General features: G+C 35.4%; 1 protein-coding gene across 1 annotated transcript in view; it reads left to right on the plus strand.

Annotated features, from left to right (window-relative positions):
* The window catches only part of APOOL (apolipoprotein O like), a 78,631-nt gene that overhangs the window by 45,833 nt on the left and 15,173 nt on the right, over positions 1 to 17,625 (plus strand). Inside the window, exons 4-6 of the mRNA XM_084869750.1 lie at positions 38 to 92; positions 1,796 to 1,894; positions 6,089 to 6,180. Of these exons, the coding sequence (XP_084725876.1) occupies positions 38 to 92; positions 1,796 to 1,894; positions 6,089 to 6,180 (246 nt within the window). The remainder of the gene's footprint in view (positions 1 to 37; positions 93 to 1,795; positions 1,895 to 6,088; positions 6,181 to 17,625) is intronic.

The raw sequence follows: 17,625 nt of genomic DNA on the forward strand, positions 1-17,625 counted from the left end.
AAAAATGCTGATATCCTTTTTTCCCCTTTTTGCTTAGGGTGTTTATGTATTTGTGAAAAATGGGATAATGGATACAGTTCAATTTGGAAAAGGTAGGTGAATAAATCATTTGTAATTAGGAATGTTCTATTGTCTTATTAACTTGCAACGTTAAAATGTGAAAAAATAAACATAGTATGTTATCCATTATTAAGTTTTAACAACAGTAAAGATACTCTGCATAGCAGTTTATAATAATAATACCAAAACAATACTATCTATAATTTATTTGACCATTATTATATGCTAGGTCATTATTATAAGCATTTTACATAACTTATCTAATTTACTTTTTGTAGTAACTTTGTGACTTGGTATTTTAAATATTCTCCTTTTGCAGATGAGGGAACTGGGGTTTAGAAAGATTAAGTAGGTTGCCAAGACCACATAATTAGTAAGTGGCAGCATCTGAACTCAAAATGTCAAACTGTCTGTTTTATATTATATATTCATAAAGCATAAATTAGAAACATGATCCTTTGTTATCAGTTACTTTTAATAAGTGCTACTTGCTGTTAAAATACTTAGTATTTTGCTATTGGTTATTAGGAAACACTATACCATTTAGTCACACCCTATAATATTTGGGCTAATGTGTTTGAGTCTTTAGTTTGATAGTGGTGTTTGGCATCAGATATAGGTTCTTAATATTTTTTACCTAAGCCAGTTGTCAAAATAAATGTATAGAAGATACAAAGATCAGGGTAAAATCTTAAAAGTTTCTATGATATTGATATTGATGACCAGTATATGTATTATCATTATTTTATATATGTTATGGGAATTAATTTCAAATTATATTCTCATTAATCTTGAGGAACATCATTAAATAACTGATTGCCATTAAATAATTAACAATAATAGAAGAGTGTGGACTGCATAGAACCAATACAATTCAAATGTATAAAAAGCTAAGAAATCCAGTCTTCTGCACACTCTACATCTACTTTTTGTCTAGGCTCACTTCTCATCCTGATCATTTTTTTTTTTTTTTAATCCTCACCCAAGGATATTTTTGCCCTTGATTTCCAGAGAGAGTAGAAGGGAGGGAGTGGGGGAATGAGAGAGAGAGAGAGAGAGAGAGAGAGAGAGAGAGAGAGAGAGAGAGAGAGAGAGAGAGAGAGAGAGGAAGCATTGATGTGAGAGACACATCAAATGATTGCCTCCCTTGACCAGAAATTGAACCCGTGACCTTTTGATCCACAGGCCAAAGCTCTAACCACTGAGATAATCGGCCAGGGCCTGATCATCTTGATTTTTAACCAAGATCAACATCATCTCTGAGGTTACTGGGAGTAGTGGCATGCAGGATTTAATGGCTGCATGTATCCCTAGACTATTATTTAAAGTTCTCTAATAAAGTATCTATTTCATTGCTTACTGGATCCTACCAATGTTTGAGTAGATAAGGTCATAATAATTTCTATTATATGTATATAGTACTTAAACAATCAAAAATTTACTTTATAATAATCCATATTAAGGTATTGACTGTAGCATCATATTTCATTGAAGTGTAATAACCTGTATATTGTTCAGAAAGCAAATATAAAATCAACTATGGAAGGAAGATTTAATTTTGTAACAAGTAACTATTATAACTAGCTTTTAATTTGCTGCTTAAATCATTATTTTGTATAGTTCTTTTGAAGAGTGTTTAAACCTTTTGCTATTATCTCTAAATTTTCTGCATTATACCTATTTAGAATGCCCAGTTGTATTATCATTTATATTAATTTTTCACTGATTTCTTGAGATGCATATGTTTATCTGAAGAATCCACCACGAGATTTTCTTCCAAAAGTTGGTGTGATTACAGTTTCAGGATTAGCAGGCTTGGTTTCAGCAAGAAAAGGTAGGATTAAAAAATATTTTTTCTCTCTTTTTCAATTACAGTATATTAATTTCTGAACTTTATTGTAACAGAAAAACTTCATATCTTTTATTGAATATTATTAGGATAGTCTACCTTAAAACATTTAGATTCTACAGTACAGCATGATTACTTTTATTAAAACCTTTTTGTGTTTTTAAGAATATACCTATTTATAAAGATGTTCAACATCACTAGTTATTATAAATGCAAATGAAAACTACAATGAGATACTACTACACACCTTTTAGAATGTCTAAAATTAAAAAAGCTCTCCCTCCTGGTAGCACACCCCTGCCTTCTGCTTTTCCCTTTCTCCTCTCCCTGTCCCCACACTCCTCCAGCCTTCCACCCCACACACAAAAAATATGATAAAATTAAATTTAAAAGACTAACCATACCAAGTATATTTGAGAATTTAGAGCCACTGAAACTCTCAGACACTATTGGTGGGAATACAAAATGATGCAGTCATTCTGAAAATAGTTTGTCAAAAGTTTGTCATAAAGTTAAAGATATGCTCACCACTCTTGGGAATTTACCCTGGAGAAATGAAAAACATGAGCACAAATGTGTATTTTTTTAAAATATATTTTATTGATTTTTTACAGAGAGGAAGAAAGAGGGATAGAGAGTTAGAAACATCGATTAGAGAGAATCATTGACCAGCTGCCTCTTGCACACCCCCCACTGGGGATGTGCCCGCAACCAAGGTACATGCCCTTGACCAGAATCGAACCCGGGACCTTTCAGTCTGCAGGCCGACACTCTATCCACTAAGCCAAACCGGTTTTGGTGAACACAAATGTTAATAGCAACTCTATTCATAATCACCAAAAGTTGGAAATAGTCTAAATGTATTCCAGCAATTAACTAAACTGTGGAACATCATAAAAAGGAATACTACTTGGGCAACAAAGGATGAACCATTGATACTCACAAAAATCTTGTTGAATCTGAGTTGAACAAGCCATTCCCAAAAAGTTTAATATTGTATGATTTCCATTGTATGATTTTCTCAAAAATACAAAACTATTGTGACAAAAAGCACGTCTGTGGTTCCCAGGGGTTAGGAATAGGGATAAGGTGTCAATACAAAGAGATAGCATGAGATATTTTTAGGAGCAATGGAGCTATTTTATTTTATTTTTTTAATATATTTTATTGATTTTTTTACAGAGAGGAAGAGAGAGGGATAGAGAGTTAGAAACATCGATGTGAGAGAAACATCAATCAGCGGCCTCTTGCACACTCCCTACTGGGGATGTGCCCGCAACCAAGGTACATGCCCTTGACCGGAATCGATCCTGGGACCTTTCAGTCCGCAGGCCGATGCTCTCATCCACTGAGCCAAACCGATTTCGGCAATAGAGCTATTTTATATCATGATTGTAATGGTGGTTGCACAACTCTATATCTATATAAGATCATTTTAAAATAATATTTTAAAAAATACAGCTATTCCTATTAATATTATAATGTATTCTTTCCCATCTTCTAGAGAACTATTTTTAAAAGGTCTTAAGAATCTCTAGCTAGCAAAAAGAAAAAGATCTTGAGAGTTTTACAGTAATGTAAAACTAACCACTCAAACTACTTTTCCTTGCTTAGTCATAACAACCAATTTTCTGGAGGCTATATTAAGGATTTGAGACAGAGATATTGACATATGAGAAAAAAAATGTATTCCCTCCTGATCCTGAGATTGCTGAAACTGACATCAGCCAACTCAAAATGGAGTTTGAAAAGTAGGCAAGTGACTCGCCACTTTCCTTTAGCACATCACACTTGATTTATTTTCTTTCTTTCCACCCTCCTTGCACTCCATATCTCTACCAAATTTGTCCTTCCTTCCCACCGTACTACCTGGGTAGTGAGTCCCTAAGACCACCTCCAAGTTTTCCCATTAGCTAGGAAGACTGAGATTTATTGCAAAGATTTATTACACTGAAAGGATGCAAAGTAAAACAGCAAAGGGAAAAGGCACGTGAGGCGCAGCTTAGAGGAAACCAGGTATAAGTTTTCAAGAGTCCTCTCACATAGCCGAAACCTGTTTGGCTCAGTGGATAGAGAGTCAACCTGAGGACTGAAAGGTCCCAGGTTCGATTCCGGTCAAGGGTTGTGGGCACAACCCCAGTAGGGGGTGTGCAAGAGGCAGCTGATGGATGTTTCTCTCTCATCTATGTTTCTGATTCTCTATCTCTCTCCCTTCCTCTATGTATCAATAAAATATATTTTTTTAAAAAGAGTCCTCTCACAGTGGAGCCATATAAAGTGCTTAAATCCTCCACTAATGACTTGTAACATCGTGTCATTGATATCAAGCTCTTTAGAGACTGAGTGACCAAGGTTATTATCGGGGCTGGTCATGTACCTATTGTCTGTCTAGCATCTATGCAAATTCTAGACTCCCAGAAGGAAAGTAGTAGTTCATCATAAACCACATTACTTATACAAACAATTTAGGCACAGTGTAACACCTTATCAATCAGGGAATGTTTACTGTCATTGTAAGGAACTGCTTACCAAACAAGTACCCAGATGCCAGACAAGAGCCAGCCTGGCAAGCAGGCCTTCCTAACAGTGGCAGTCTTGGTTTCTCTATTAACTCCTTTTTTCCATATCTTTAAATAACTTTCTTCATAAGCATGTGGTGAATTTCGTATTTTCCCATTTTCCACCTCTGGTTATAGAAACCGCTCAGCAGGCATTATTACTGCTTCCTCTCCTTAGTCAAGTCCTTTCTAAGCATCAGTAGTCATTTTGGTCACCTTTCATTCATCCACTGTCCACAACTAAGTTGTCAATCGTTGTCCCCAAAGTAAATTACATGGAGTTGGAAGTCACAGCTCTGAACCAGTCTGGAATCTGTTATCAGATAACTTTATTTATTTATTCATTTATTTATTTATTTATTTATTTATTTATTTATTTATTTATTTATTTATTTATTTTTACTGAGAGAAAGGGAGAGGGATAGAGAGTTAGAAATATCAATGAGAGAGAAACATCAATCAGCTGCCTCCTGCACACCCCCCACTGGGGACGTGCCCGCAACCAAGGTACATGCCCTTGACCAGAATCGAATCTGGGACCCTTCAGTCTGCAGGCTGATGCTCTATCCACTGAGCCAAACCGGTTTTAACTGTTTTGTTTTCCTTAAACTTGTTTTCACTTTCCCTAAACTGTAAAGTTGCCTGCAAACACTGCCATATATTTTTCACCTTAGTCTTTCCTGATATATCAGATAGGCTGTTTCATTTTAAATTAAGGGATGTAAAGAGTTGTTCCAGAGAATTAAAGTACTTATCCCCAATTACAAATCCCATCATCTAACTACGGAGATCATATTTAAAGATTCTAAGGTACCCAGACAAGCATTTAAAGATACATATTGTTTTTGCAACAATGGTCTGTTGGAATTAAGCTATGGCTTAGAGTGATGGGTTTCGAACTGTTTTTACAGCACCCGGCGTTTGGTGGAAGTTTAGGAGTGGTATGAGGAATAGGGAAGGGAAAAGCTATGCAGGTAGTGCTCAACACTGGGCTTCCCTCCTGCGGGCTAATCAGAGTGGTTTCAAGTTTATAGGTTTTATATATGAAATTGCTAGTGACAGTCTGTCTCTAAGATTTGTTTTGAAAAGGATTTTACTGTACAAAATGGTTTGAAAATGACCCTTAGGTGCTTAGATAAGACACTTTTAGAAATGAATTGATTAGCTCGTTACTTGTAATTATTAAATGGTTACTTCACTATTCCTAGTTAATGACATGAAGGAGTTATATACTTTTTAAAGTCCTTAGCTGATTAGTTAAGTGGATCTTTCACCTTCTTAAACGCTTAATCATAAAAGGATATATAAAGAAAGTCCATTTCAATTTAACATGGCTTAGGATGTGAAAAAATATCTAGTTTAAAAAAGAATGAATCATCAATCACCTTTGTATAGGTAATTATCATGTTAGATTGAGAATACTTTCTTAAATTGGATGTGAAAACTAACATATATTAATTGAATTGTGATCCTTAAGAACATCTTGATTGGTATTATTACCTAATGTGTAATTTAACATAGGGTGATGGCTTAATGGGAATAAAGATAATATTAAATTACAAAAGCATCAAGTTTTTGGTAGTATCCATTAGGAGTTTAATAGTTTGTTTAAATTTCTTAGGTTCTAGATTTAAGAAAATTGCTTATCCATTGGGATTGGCCACTTTAGGAGCAACTGTTTGTTACCCAGTTCAGTCCGTAATAATTGCAAAGGTAAGTTGTTTTAAGTGAAAGCTGCATTTCAGTATTTGTTTACATTCTTGGTATGATAATATTTTAATGTCATACAGTATCTAGCACATTCAATTTTCAGAGACATTTATTGAGTATCATCTCTTACATTGGCAGAATCACATTAGCATCTCAGCATGGCAATGCCATTCCTAACTACGTGATCATCACAAATAAATAGGATGAATTTGTTTCAACATAATTCATCATTATAAATGCTATGTGATGATTAAGTTCAGAGACGCTGAATTAGAATTTATGGGGATAGCCCAACCGGTTGTAGCTCAGTGGTTGAGCATTGACCTGTTAACCAGGAGGTCACAGTTTGATTCCTGGTCAGTGCACATGGTGGGGTTGCGGGCACCATCCCCAGTAGGGGTCATATAGGAGTCAGCCGATCCATGATTCTCTCTCATCATTGATGTTCCTATCTCTTTCTCCCTCTCCCTTCCTCTCTGAAGTCAATAAAAATATTTTTAAAAAGAATTTACGGGAATAAATACCATTCATTCTATTGTAGAGTTATGTAAAATTCAAATAACAGAAAATTATACCTTCTGGCAGCTGTCATTTGGACAAATTAACATAATGTAAGAAACAGCCATTTGGTAGGTACCCAGACAAGATAACAGAGGCATCTGAAAGTGGAAAATAAATACAGACACATATATAAACTAATTTTGAAACCATCTGGAACTAAGTAACATTTCCCATGAAAATCCATATTATGGTTGTTTTGTCATTTTTTGTTGTTGTTGTTTATCTGCAAATCCAAATATTTTCCTAGTAATTTTAAGAACATGTGTCAGTATTTTATTTTGTTTTTAACACAGATTCTGAGTGAGGAGAGTTTTGTAATATTCAGTATTTTCTTTCTTTCTTTCCTTCTTCTTTTAATTACCAATATTTAAAATTTCCCCCTTACACTGATGCAGTGTATAGTGCTACCAAAAGGGCTTTCTGTACTTATCATTATGGAATCTCTTAAATTATTGATGTAAATAAAAATGTGTGTTCAGTACTTTAAAATGTCAAAGATATAGAACCCTCTGTAGTTTGTAATATAATTAAATTATAGAAGCATATAGGAAACAAACAGAACATTATTCATTAAATCTTGTTATACTTGAGATAATTGATGAATAAAATAATACATTTACTTTTTTAAATCTTTCCTAAAATTGATGAAGGATTAGCTACTTAAATTCATGTAATATTAGTACAGAAAGCAACCTTTGATCTCATTACATTCAACTTTCTCAGTTAACTGGCCCAGAAAATGTCACAGTATCTAATTTGTCTAGGGCTCTCTTCAGCTTCAGTTGTACTTTCATGTTCATTTTATCTTCCCAGTGCATGATACTGCCACTGATTCTTTTTGTTTGTTTACATTAATGATAGCATGTGTTTTTAAAATAAAATTGATACCTACTCATCCTTAAATAATTTAAGCATTAAAAAAAAAGTGTAGGAGAAAACAAAGCCCCTGAAATTCTTCCATTCAGAAAAATATCAGTGTTAAAATTTGATAGAATGTTATTCTACTCATTTATTCATGCCTGTGTAGAGATAGAAAAATAGATGGGTGTATAAGAACAAGATCATAGTATGCATTTTATTTTGAATTTAAAAAATAAAGTATTGCCGAAACCGGTTTGGCTCAATGGATAGAGCGTCGGCCTGCGGACTGAAAGGTCCTGGGTTCGATTCTGGTCAAGGGCATGTACCTTGACTGTGGGCACATCCCCAATAGGGGGTGTGCAGGAGGCAGCTGGTCGATGATTCTCTCTCATCGATGTTTCTAACTCTCTATCCCTCTCTCTTCCTTTCTGTAAAAAAGCAATAAAATATATTTAAAAAAAAAAAAAGAAATAACCACCAGAGAACAATAAATAAATAAATAAATAAATAAATAAATAAAGTATTAAATTCAATTTACTTTCACAGATGGAAATATAAAAAAAGAATTGCTTATCTTTAAATAAAAATTTATATGTTAAGAGTTACTAATATGAATTCCTAAAAGTTCTTTTGTGGTTAAATAATTGTTACTTAAATTTCTAGAGTTTGGACTCTTACTTTCTTTTAACTGTCACATAACAATGTCATATGAAATATTTGGTGAATTCTAATATAACATATATATATATATATATATATTAGATATATATTAGATATTTTATGTGAATATATATTTGTATACATTAGATAGAAATGTATATATCTATAATATGGGTCCTTTTTAAAAATTTTTTTTTTTCTTTATTGATTAAGGTATTACATATGTGTCTTTGTCCCCCATTATACCCCCCCTCACATGCCTTCACCCCCTTGGTATCTGTGTCTATTGGTTAGGCTTTTATGCATGCATACAAGTTCTTTGATTGATCTCTCCCCCTAGCCCCCATTCTCTCCTACCTCCCTTCTGAGGTTTGAAGGTCTGATCAATGCTTCTCTGTCTCTGGATCTGTTTTTGTTCATCAGTTTATGTTGTTTGTTGTATCCCACAAATGAGTGAGATCATGTGATATTTATCTTTCTCTGACTGGCTTACTTCACTTAACATAATGCTCTCCACAGTTCCATCCATGTTGTTGCAAATGTAAGAATTCTTTCTTTTTTATTGCAGCATAGTATTCCATTGTGAGATGTACTACAGCTTTTTAATCCAGTCATCTGCTGATGGGCACTTAGGCTGTTTTCAAATCTTAGCTGTAGTAAATTGTGCTGCTGTGAATATAGGGGTGCATATATCCCTTCTGACTGGTGTTTCTAGTTTCTTGGGATATATTCCTAGAAGTGGGATCACTGGGTCAAATGGGAGTTCCATTTTTAGTTTTTTGAGGAAACTCCATACTATTATATCTTCCACAGTGGCTGCACCAGTCTGCATTCCCACCACCAGTGCACAAGGGTTTCTTTTTCTCCGCATCCTCACCAGCACTTGTCATTTGTTGATTTGTTTGTTTGTTTGTTTGTTTGTTTTTATTGATTAAGGTGTTACATATGTGTCCTTATTCCCACATAACCCTCCCCATCCCCACCACTCATGCCTTTACCCTCCTGTTGTCTGTGTCCATTGGTTAGGCTTATATGTATGCATACAAGTCCTTTGGTTGATTTCTCCCCCTTACCCCTTACCGTCCTTATGATTTGTTGATGATAACCATGCTGACAGGTGTGAGATGATACTGAATTTTCATTTTAATTTGCATCTGTCAGATAATTAGTCACTTTGAGCATATGTTTCTTAGCCTTCCTTATTTCCTCTTTTGAAAAATTTCTATTTAGGACCATTGTGCATTTTTTGATGGGGTTCTTTATCTTCCTTTTATGAAGTTGTATGACTTCTTTGTAAATGTAGGAGATTAAACCCTTATTGGAGATAACACTGGCAAATATGTTCTCCCAAGCAGTGGGCTTTCTTGTTATTTTGTTGATGGTTTCTTTTGCTGTACAGAAGCTTTTTACTTTGATGTAGTCCCATTTGTTTATTTTCTCCTTAGTTTCTGTTGCCTGAGGAGCTTTATTAATGAAGATATTGCTTCAGCATATGTCTGAGATTTTACTGCCTGTGGATACCTCTAACATTTTTACGGTTTCCTTTCTTAAACTTAAGTTCTTTGTATGTTTTGAGTTTATTTCTATGTATGGTGTAAGTTAATTGTCTAGTTTCATTTTTTTTTTTTGCATGTATCTGTCCAATTTTCCCAACACCGTTTATTGAAGAGACTCTCTTCCCTACATTCTATGTCTTTGCCTCCTTTGTCAAATATTAATTGAGCATAGTGGTTTGGGTCAATTTCTGGGTTTTGTATTCTATTCCATTAATCTATATATCTGTTCTTGTGACAGTACCAAACTGTTTTTGAGAACAGTGGCTTTGTAATACAGCTTGAAATCTGGTATTGAGATCCCACCTACTTTTTTGTTCTTTCCCAGTATTACTGTAGCTATTAGGGGTCTTTTATTTTATTCCAGATGAATTTTTTGGACAGTTTGTTCTAGGTCTGTGAAATTTGCCGTTGACATTTTAATGGGGAGTACATTGAATCTATAGATTGCTTTTGGTAGTATGGACACTTTAATGATGTTTATTCTACCAATCCATGAACATGGTATGTTCTTCCATCTGTTTATGTCTTCCTCTATCTCATTTTTTTCAATGTCCTGTAGTTTTCCAAGTAAAGGTCTTTTACCTCCTTAGTTTGGTTTATTCCTAGGTATCTTAATTTTTATGGTGCAATGGTAAATGAGATTTTTTTTTTAAATCTCTCTTTCTGTAAGTTCACTATTGGTGTATAGAAATGCCATAGATTTCTTGGCATTGATTTTGTATCCTGCTACATTGCCGAATTCATTAATAAAGTCTAATAATTTTTTGATGGAGTCTTTAGGGTTTTCTGTGTACAATATCATGTCATCTGTGAATAAAAGTTTTACATTTTCTTTTCCAATTTGTATGCCTTTAATTTCTTCTTGTCAATTGCAATGGCTAGTACTTTAAGTACTATGTCAAACAGAAATGGTGAAAATGGGCATCCCTGATTTATTCCTGTTATTAGGAGAAATGGTTTTAAATTTTGCCCATAGAGTATGATGTTGATTGTGAGTTTGTCATATATGTATTTTATTATGTTGAGGTATGATCCCTCAATTCCCATTTTGCTGAGAGTTTTTATCAAGAAGGGGTGTTGGATTTTTTTCAAATGTTTTTCTGCATCAATTGATATGACTATGTGATTATTATTTCTCAATTTGTTTATGTGATGAGATTTTAGTAAATGATAATGGTGACATTTCCAATCCATGACAGGAAAGATAAACAGTTTTGGGCTTGCCCATTGTTGCTCAGTGGTTAAGCATCAAAACCAGAAGGTCAGGGTTTGATTCCTGATCAGGGCACATGCCTAAATTGAGGCTCAATCCCAATCCCCAGTGTACAGGAAGCAGTCAATCAATGATTCTCTCTCATCATTGATATTTCTATATCTCTCCCTCTCTGTTCCTCTCTGAAAGCAATAAGAAATATTTTTAAAAATTTGTTTATGTGATATATCACGTTTATTGATTTGCGGGTATTGCACCATCCTTACATCCATGGGATAAATTCTACTTGGTCATGGTGTATGATCTTTCTGATATACTGCTGGATCCGATTTGCTAGAATTTTGTTGAGGATTTTGTCATCTATGTTCATGAGGGATATTGGCCTGTAATTCTCTTTCATTGAGTTGTCTTTATCTGGTTTTGGTATTAGGGTAATTCTGGCTTCATAGAATGAGCTTGAAAGTGTTCCTTTCTCTTGAAGTTTTTGGAATAGTCTGAGGAGGATAGGTTTTAGTTCTTCCTTGAATATTTGGTATAACTCCCCTGTGAAGCAGTCTGGCCCTGGGCTTTTTTTGCCGGAAGTTTTTTGATAACTGCTTCAATTTCTTCTATAGTTATTGGCCTATTGAGATTTTTAGATTCTTCCTGATTGATTTTTGGAAGGTTATGTTTTTCTAGGACTATGTCCATTTCCTCCAGGTTGTCCAGTTTGTTGGAATAAAGTTGTTCATAGTGTTAACAATACTTTGTATTTCTGTGGGGTGTGTTGTTATTTCACCTCTTTCATTTCTGATTTTGTTTATTTGGATCTTCTCTCTTAGCTTCTTGGTGAGCCTGGATAGAGGTTCATCAATCTTGTTTATCCTTTTAAAAAACCAACTCTTGGTTTTGTTGATCTTTTGTCTCTATGCCATTTATCTCCACTCTGATCATTATTATTTCCTTCCTTCTGCTTACACTGGGCTTTTCTTGTTGCTCTCTTTCTAACTCTTTGAGTTGTAGGGTTAGGTAATTTATTACCGTTGCTTCTTATTTTTTGCAGTAGGCTTGTAGAGTTCTGAACTTCCCTCTCAAGACTGCTTTTGCTGTGTCCCATAGATTTTGGATTGTTGTGTTTTCATTGTCATTTGTTGTCATGATATTTTTAATTTCTTCCTTAATCTCTGTTGTAACCCAATCATTGTTTGATAGAATGCTGTTTACTCTCCATGTGTTTGATTTTTTTTTGTATTGTTTTTTATTGTAGTTTATTTCCAGTTTTATGCCACTGTGATCTTAGAAGATGCTTGATATGATTTCTATCTTCTTGACTTTGAAGAGACTGCCTATATCCCAACATATGGGCAATATTTGAAAATGACCCAAGTGCACTTGAGAAGAATGTATATTCTGTGGCTTTGGGGTGAAATGTTCTGAAGATGTCAATTAATTCCATCTGTTCTAACGAGTCATTTAGGATTTATGTTTCTTTTATGATTTTTTGTTTAGAGGATTTGTCCAATGATAATAGTGGGATATTAAAGCCTCCTATTATGAGTATATTGCTGTCAGTCTCTCCCTTGGTATCCTCCAGGAGTTATGTATGTATTTGGATGCTCCTGTATTGGGTGCATATATGTTTACCAGGGTTATTTCTTCTTGTTGGATTGCTCCCTTTAGTATTATGAAGTGGCCTTCCTGATCTGTTGTTATGTCCTTCACTTTGAGATCTATTTTGTCAGATATCAGTATTGTTACCCCACCTTTTTTTCATTTCAATTTTTCTGAAAAATATTTTTCTATCCTTTTACCCTAAGTATATGTGGTGTTTTTTCTGAGGTGGGTTTCTTGTAGACAGCAGATATATGTGTCTTTTTTTCTTATCCAATCTATTACCCTGTGTCTTTTGATTGGGGCATTTAGCCATTTACGTTTAAAGCTATTATTGTTAGGTACTTATTTTTCACCATTTTTATTCTTTACCCTGTGTTCCCTTTTCACTTTTTTTTTTTTTTTTTTTTTTTTTTTTTTTTTTTTTTTTTTTTACAACAGACCGTTTACATTTCTTGAATTGCTGGTTTCGTGGTGATAAATTCCTTTAGTCCTTTTTTGTCCATGAAGCTCCTGATTTCACCTTCAATTTTGATTGATAGCCTTTCTGGGTACAGTATTCTTGGATTCAGACCCTTCCTTTGCATGACTTTGTATATATTATTCCATTCCCTTCTGGCCTGATGAGTTTCTGTTAAGAAATCAGTTGCTAGTTGATGGGGGTTCCTTTGTATGTGACTTTCTGTCTCTGACTGGCTGCTTTTAAGATTCTTTTTTAAAAATATATTTTATTGATTTTTTACAGAGAGGAAGAGAGAGGGATAGAGAGTTAGAAAGTTAGAAAGATCAATGAGAGAGAATCATCGATCAACTGCCTCTTGCACACCCCCTACCGGGGATGTGCCCGCAACCAAGGTACATGCCTTTGACCGGAATCGAACCTGGGACCTTTCGGTCTGCAGGCCGATGCTCTATCCACTGAGCCAAACCGGTTTCGGCTCCTTTTAAGATTCTTACTTTGTCATTGGCGTTTGCAAATTTAATCATAATGGCCTTGGCATTGGTCTTTTGGGGTTCATTTTGCTTGGGACTCTGTGAGCTTTTTGGATATGTGTGGGGTTTTTCTTCGCTATATCAGGGAAGTTTTCTGTCATTATTTCTTCAAACAGGTTTTCTATTTCTTGCTCACTTTCCTCTCCTTCTGGCTCCCTTATTATATGGATGTTGTTTTGTTTTGTGTTGTCCCAAAGTTCCCTTAGGTTCTCCTCCTGCTTTTCAATTTTTTTTTTTACTGAAGCTGCTCTAATTGGGTATTTTTTCCCCACCTTGTCTTCTAGCTTACTGATGCAGTCCTCTACTTCTTCTAGTCTACTCCTGATGCTTTCTATTGAGTTCTTACAGCAGCGATATCATTTTTCATTTCTTCTTGGATCTTCATTTCCCTTTGGTTCTTTCTCATATTGTCGAATTTGTGTTCCATTCTATTCATCCTCCTTATGCCCATTCTCTGAATTCTTTCTGTGACATGTTGCTTGCCTCTATTTTGTTTACTTCCTTTTCTGGTGATGCCTGCTTTTCTTTTATATGCAGGCTGTTTCTTTGTCTCCCTATGGTCTTTCTTTTCTGGATGTCTGGATGTCTGGATGTCTGGTTATGTAGTTCTCCCTCTTCTGCATTGATTTAAAGGCACAAAACACAACACAACTAAGTACAAAATACAAGGCCCTGAACATAAAAGTATTCACGATATTAATAACCCCCAATAAAGGTGACCACCAGAGAAAGCTAAATTAGAGATAGGAAATAATGAAGAGGAAAAAGAAAAAAGGAGTGCCAAAATTTAATTGGGAAAAGGAAAAAAAAGTAAGACAAAATGAAGAGACTAAGAAAGAAAAGGGTAACAAATTATATATATATATATGAGGAGAAAAACTCCAAGAGAACAGCCACTAATCCCAGCAAATGCCAGCAACAAGTACGTGGAGATTAATACAAACTACAAACAACAACATCTATCAAGTCAGGCGAGGGCAAACAGAAGAAAGAAAAAAAAAGACAAAAAAGAATAAGCAAAACAATCTCACAAAAAAGCATGTAGAATTGATATAATCATCATCCAAGCAAATAACAACATAAGGACAGAGAGAAAAAACAATTTTTTTGGATAGTTAAGACAGAGAAGAGAGAGGTGTGTATGGACTTGGAGCAGGGGATTGGAAATTAGATATATAAGTAGGGTGAAATTTTAACAGGTAAACAAAGAATAGGGAAAATCTAAAGCAGGAAAAGGAAAGAGGACACCAAAAGGGGAAAAGAGTGAGGGCATAAAGGTAGAGTTGAGATAGAGTAAAACGATGCTAAAGGAAAGATGAAAATAGTGTAGAACACTCATCCCAAAGTAAAATAAAGAGAAAATAAAATGGCACTTAAAAAAAAGGTAAAATAGTAGTAGTAATAATACTGATTGAAAATAACAATGTAATAATTAAAAAAGGTAAAATCAAGTGAGGAAAAAATTTTTTTAAATAGTTTCTTAATTAAAAGTGAAGAAAATAAAAATAAAAAATAAATATTTAAAAAAATAAAATTGCGGTTTGGCAAGCCTGTTTCCCAGTAGGACAGTGTTGCAGATAGCTGTGTTTCACTGTTCCTCAGTATTGTAAGCCAGTCCTGATTTTTAAGCAGGCAATGTCGTAATTTCTTGTATTCTTTTATTTTTGATTACATAAGAGTCAATTTGTAATTCAGTCCTTGGGTGGCAGTGTTTCTGGATTGACTTCCGGGTCTATATATGGCCTCTCTAGCCTGTGTTTAGAGCCTTCTTTTCCTGTGGCACTCAATACCGGTGTGTGGGAGTGGGCTCCCTCAGAGCTGGCTCTCTGATGGTCATTCCCCACTCCAATCTCCAGGTTCCAGAAAAACAACTTTCCCCTGCAGTCTCCCAGAATGTCCCAACTGGGTGATCCTATGTATTGGGTTTAGGAATCAGAAGCAAGGATTTAAAAAGGAAAAGTCCAAGTGTGTGAACAACGGGGCTGCGGGCAAGTCTGCACAGTCCTTTCCCCCTTGGGTCTAAGCAGCCGGAACACTTTTAGGACTCCTAGGATGTCCTTTTAGGTCAGAACAAAATGGGCCACATTTCAGAGATCTCCTATGTTAGCAGCTCTGAGGACCCACTTCTACATTCACGAATCACACCAGCCCCAACATCCATGGATTTTTCTAGATACCAACTTCCCCGGTCCTCCAGCTCCCACAAAGTATGCATTTCTCTCTCCCACTGGGACCAGAGAACTCACCTTATCCCAGGCAAAATCTGACCTTTCCATGGTGGGATGCAGAGCTTCTCTGAATCTGCGTGTTTGTGTCAGTTGGGCCCTGTGTTATGGGGCTCACAGCTGTTTAGTGGTTGCCACAGTTGTAGCTTTTCAGTCCTCCAACAAGATCCACTTTCCCCTTCAAGATGGCACTGTCTCCAAGTCCAAGCCCACAGTTCTGATAGAAGAACCAGCAGCAGTGGGGGCTGCCCTGTCAGGGGAACCCCATCCAACAGTCCCCCACCTTCTCCTGGAGGACAGCTGTCCCTTAACTCACCAACAAATACTCCCCGTGCTACCCTCAGCTGTTCTTTCTTTCTGCTCCGGGACAAGGCTCTGCACCTGTCTATATCGCTGCCATTTTTTTTTCTCATTTGTTGATTTGTTGATGACAACCATTCTGACAGCTGTGAGATGGTATCTCATTTTGATTTGCATCTCTCAGATGATTAGTGACTTTGTGCATGTTTTCATATGTTTCTGAGCCTTTTATATGTCCTCCTTCAAAACAGTGTCTATTCAGATCCTTTGACCATTTTTTTAATTGGATCATTTATCTTCCTTTTGTTAAGTTGTATGAGTTCTCTGTAAATTTTGGAGATTAAACCCTTATCAGAAATATCATTGCCATATATGCTCTCCCAAGCAGTGGGCTTTCTTGTTGTTTTGTTGATGGTGGGTTTATTTTGTTTGTTTATTTGTTTGTTTGTTTGTTTGTTTTTTGCTGTGCAGGAACTTTTTATTTTGATATAGTCCCATTTATTTATTTTGTCCTTAGTCTTCATTGCCCTAGGGCTGTGTCTGTAAAGATATTGCTTCAGCATGTTTGAGATTTTTCTGCCTGTGGATTCCTCTAATATTTTTACTGTTTCCCATCTTAAACTTAAGTCCTTTGTCCTTTTTTAGTTTATTTTTGTGTATGATGTAAGTTGGTGGTCTAGTTTCATTTTTTGCATGTATCTGTCCAAATTTCCCAGCACCATTTATTAAAGAGATTGTTTTGACTCCATTGTATGCTCTTTCCTCCTTCGTCAAATATTAATTGAGCATAATGGCTACTTGCTCATTTTCTTATCCTTCTGTTTTTATATGATGCAGATATTGTTACATTGCATTGTTGTCACACAGCTACCTTAAACTATCCTCATGTTTCTTAATTGTTATTGTCTTGCATCTCTGATTGAGTAATTCTTTTCTTCCCTGTCTTCTAATTTGCTGATTCGATAATCAGCTTCTTCAAATCTGCTGTTTATTCCTTCCACCGTATTTTTTATTCTGCTATGTCATTCTTCATTTCTGACTGGTTATTTTTCATAATTTCTATGGTATTTTTCATGCTATTGAGCATCGTTAAAGTCATTACTCGATACTCTTATAAATTGTTTATCTCCATTTTATTGAGCTCCTCTTCTGGAGATTCTCTGGTCCTTTCATTCTGGGCTTGTTTTTCTGTCTCCCTATTCTGGCTGCCTGTTTGAGTTTGTTTCTATGTATTAGGTAGATCTACTATGACTCCCAGTCTTTGTATGTTGGACTTATATAGTTGGTGACCAGTCTTCCTGATCACTTAACCTAGGTTCTCTAAGTGTGTCCCTTGTGGGCTTTGTGTGACACTCCTGTTGTAATTAAGTTTTGATTACTATTGGCTAGTGCTTGTGCTCCACTCACAGGCTGGCTGTCAGTGAGGCTCAAACCCTAACACAGTGTGCACACTCCTGTTCAGGTGCCTATCATAGGATGTGGAATTCAC

The sequence above is a fragment of the Pipistrellus hanaki genome (assembly GCF_964339955.1).
Source record: "Pipistrellus hanaki genome assembly, chromosome: X".
Lineage (NCBI taxonomy): Eukaryota > Metazoa > Chordata > Mammalia > Chiroptera > Vespertilionidae > Pipistrellus > Pipistrellus hanaki.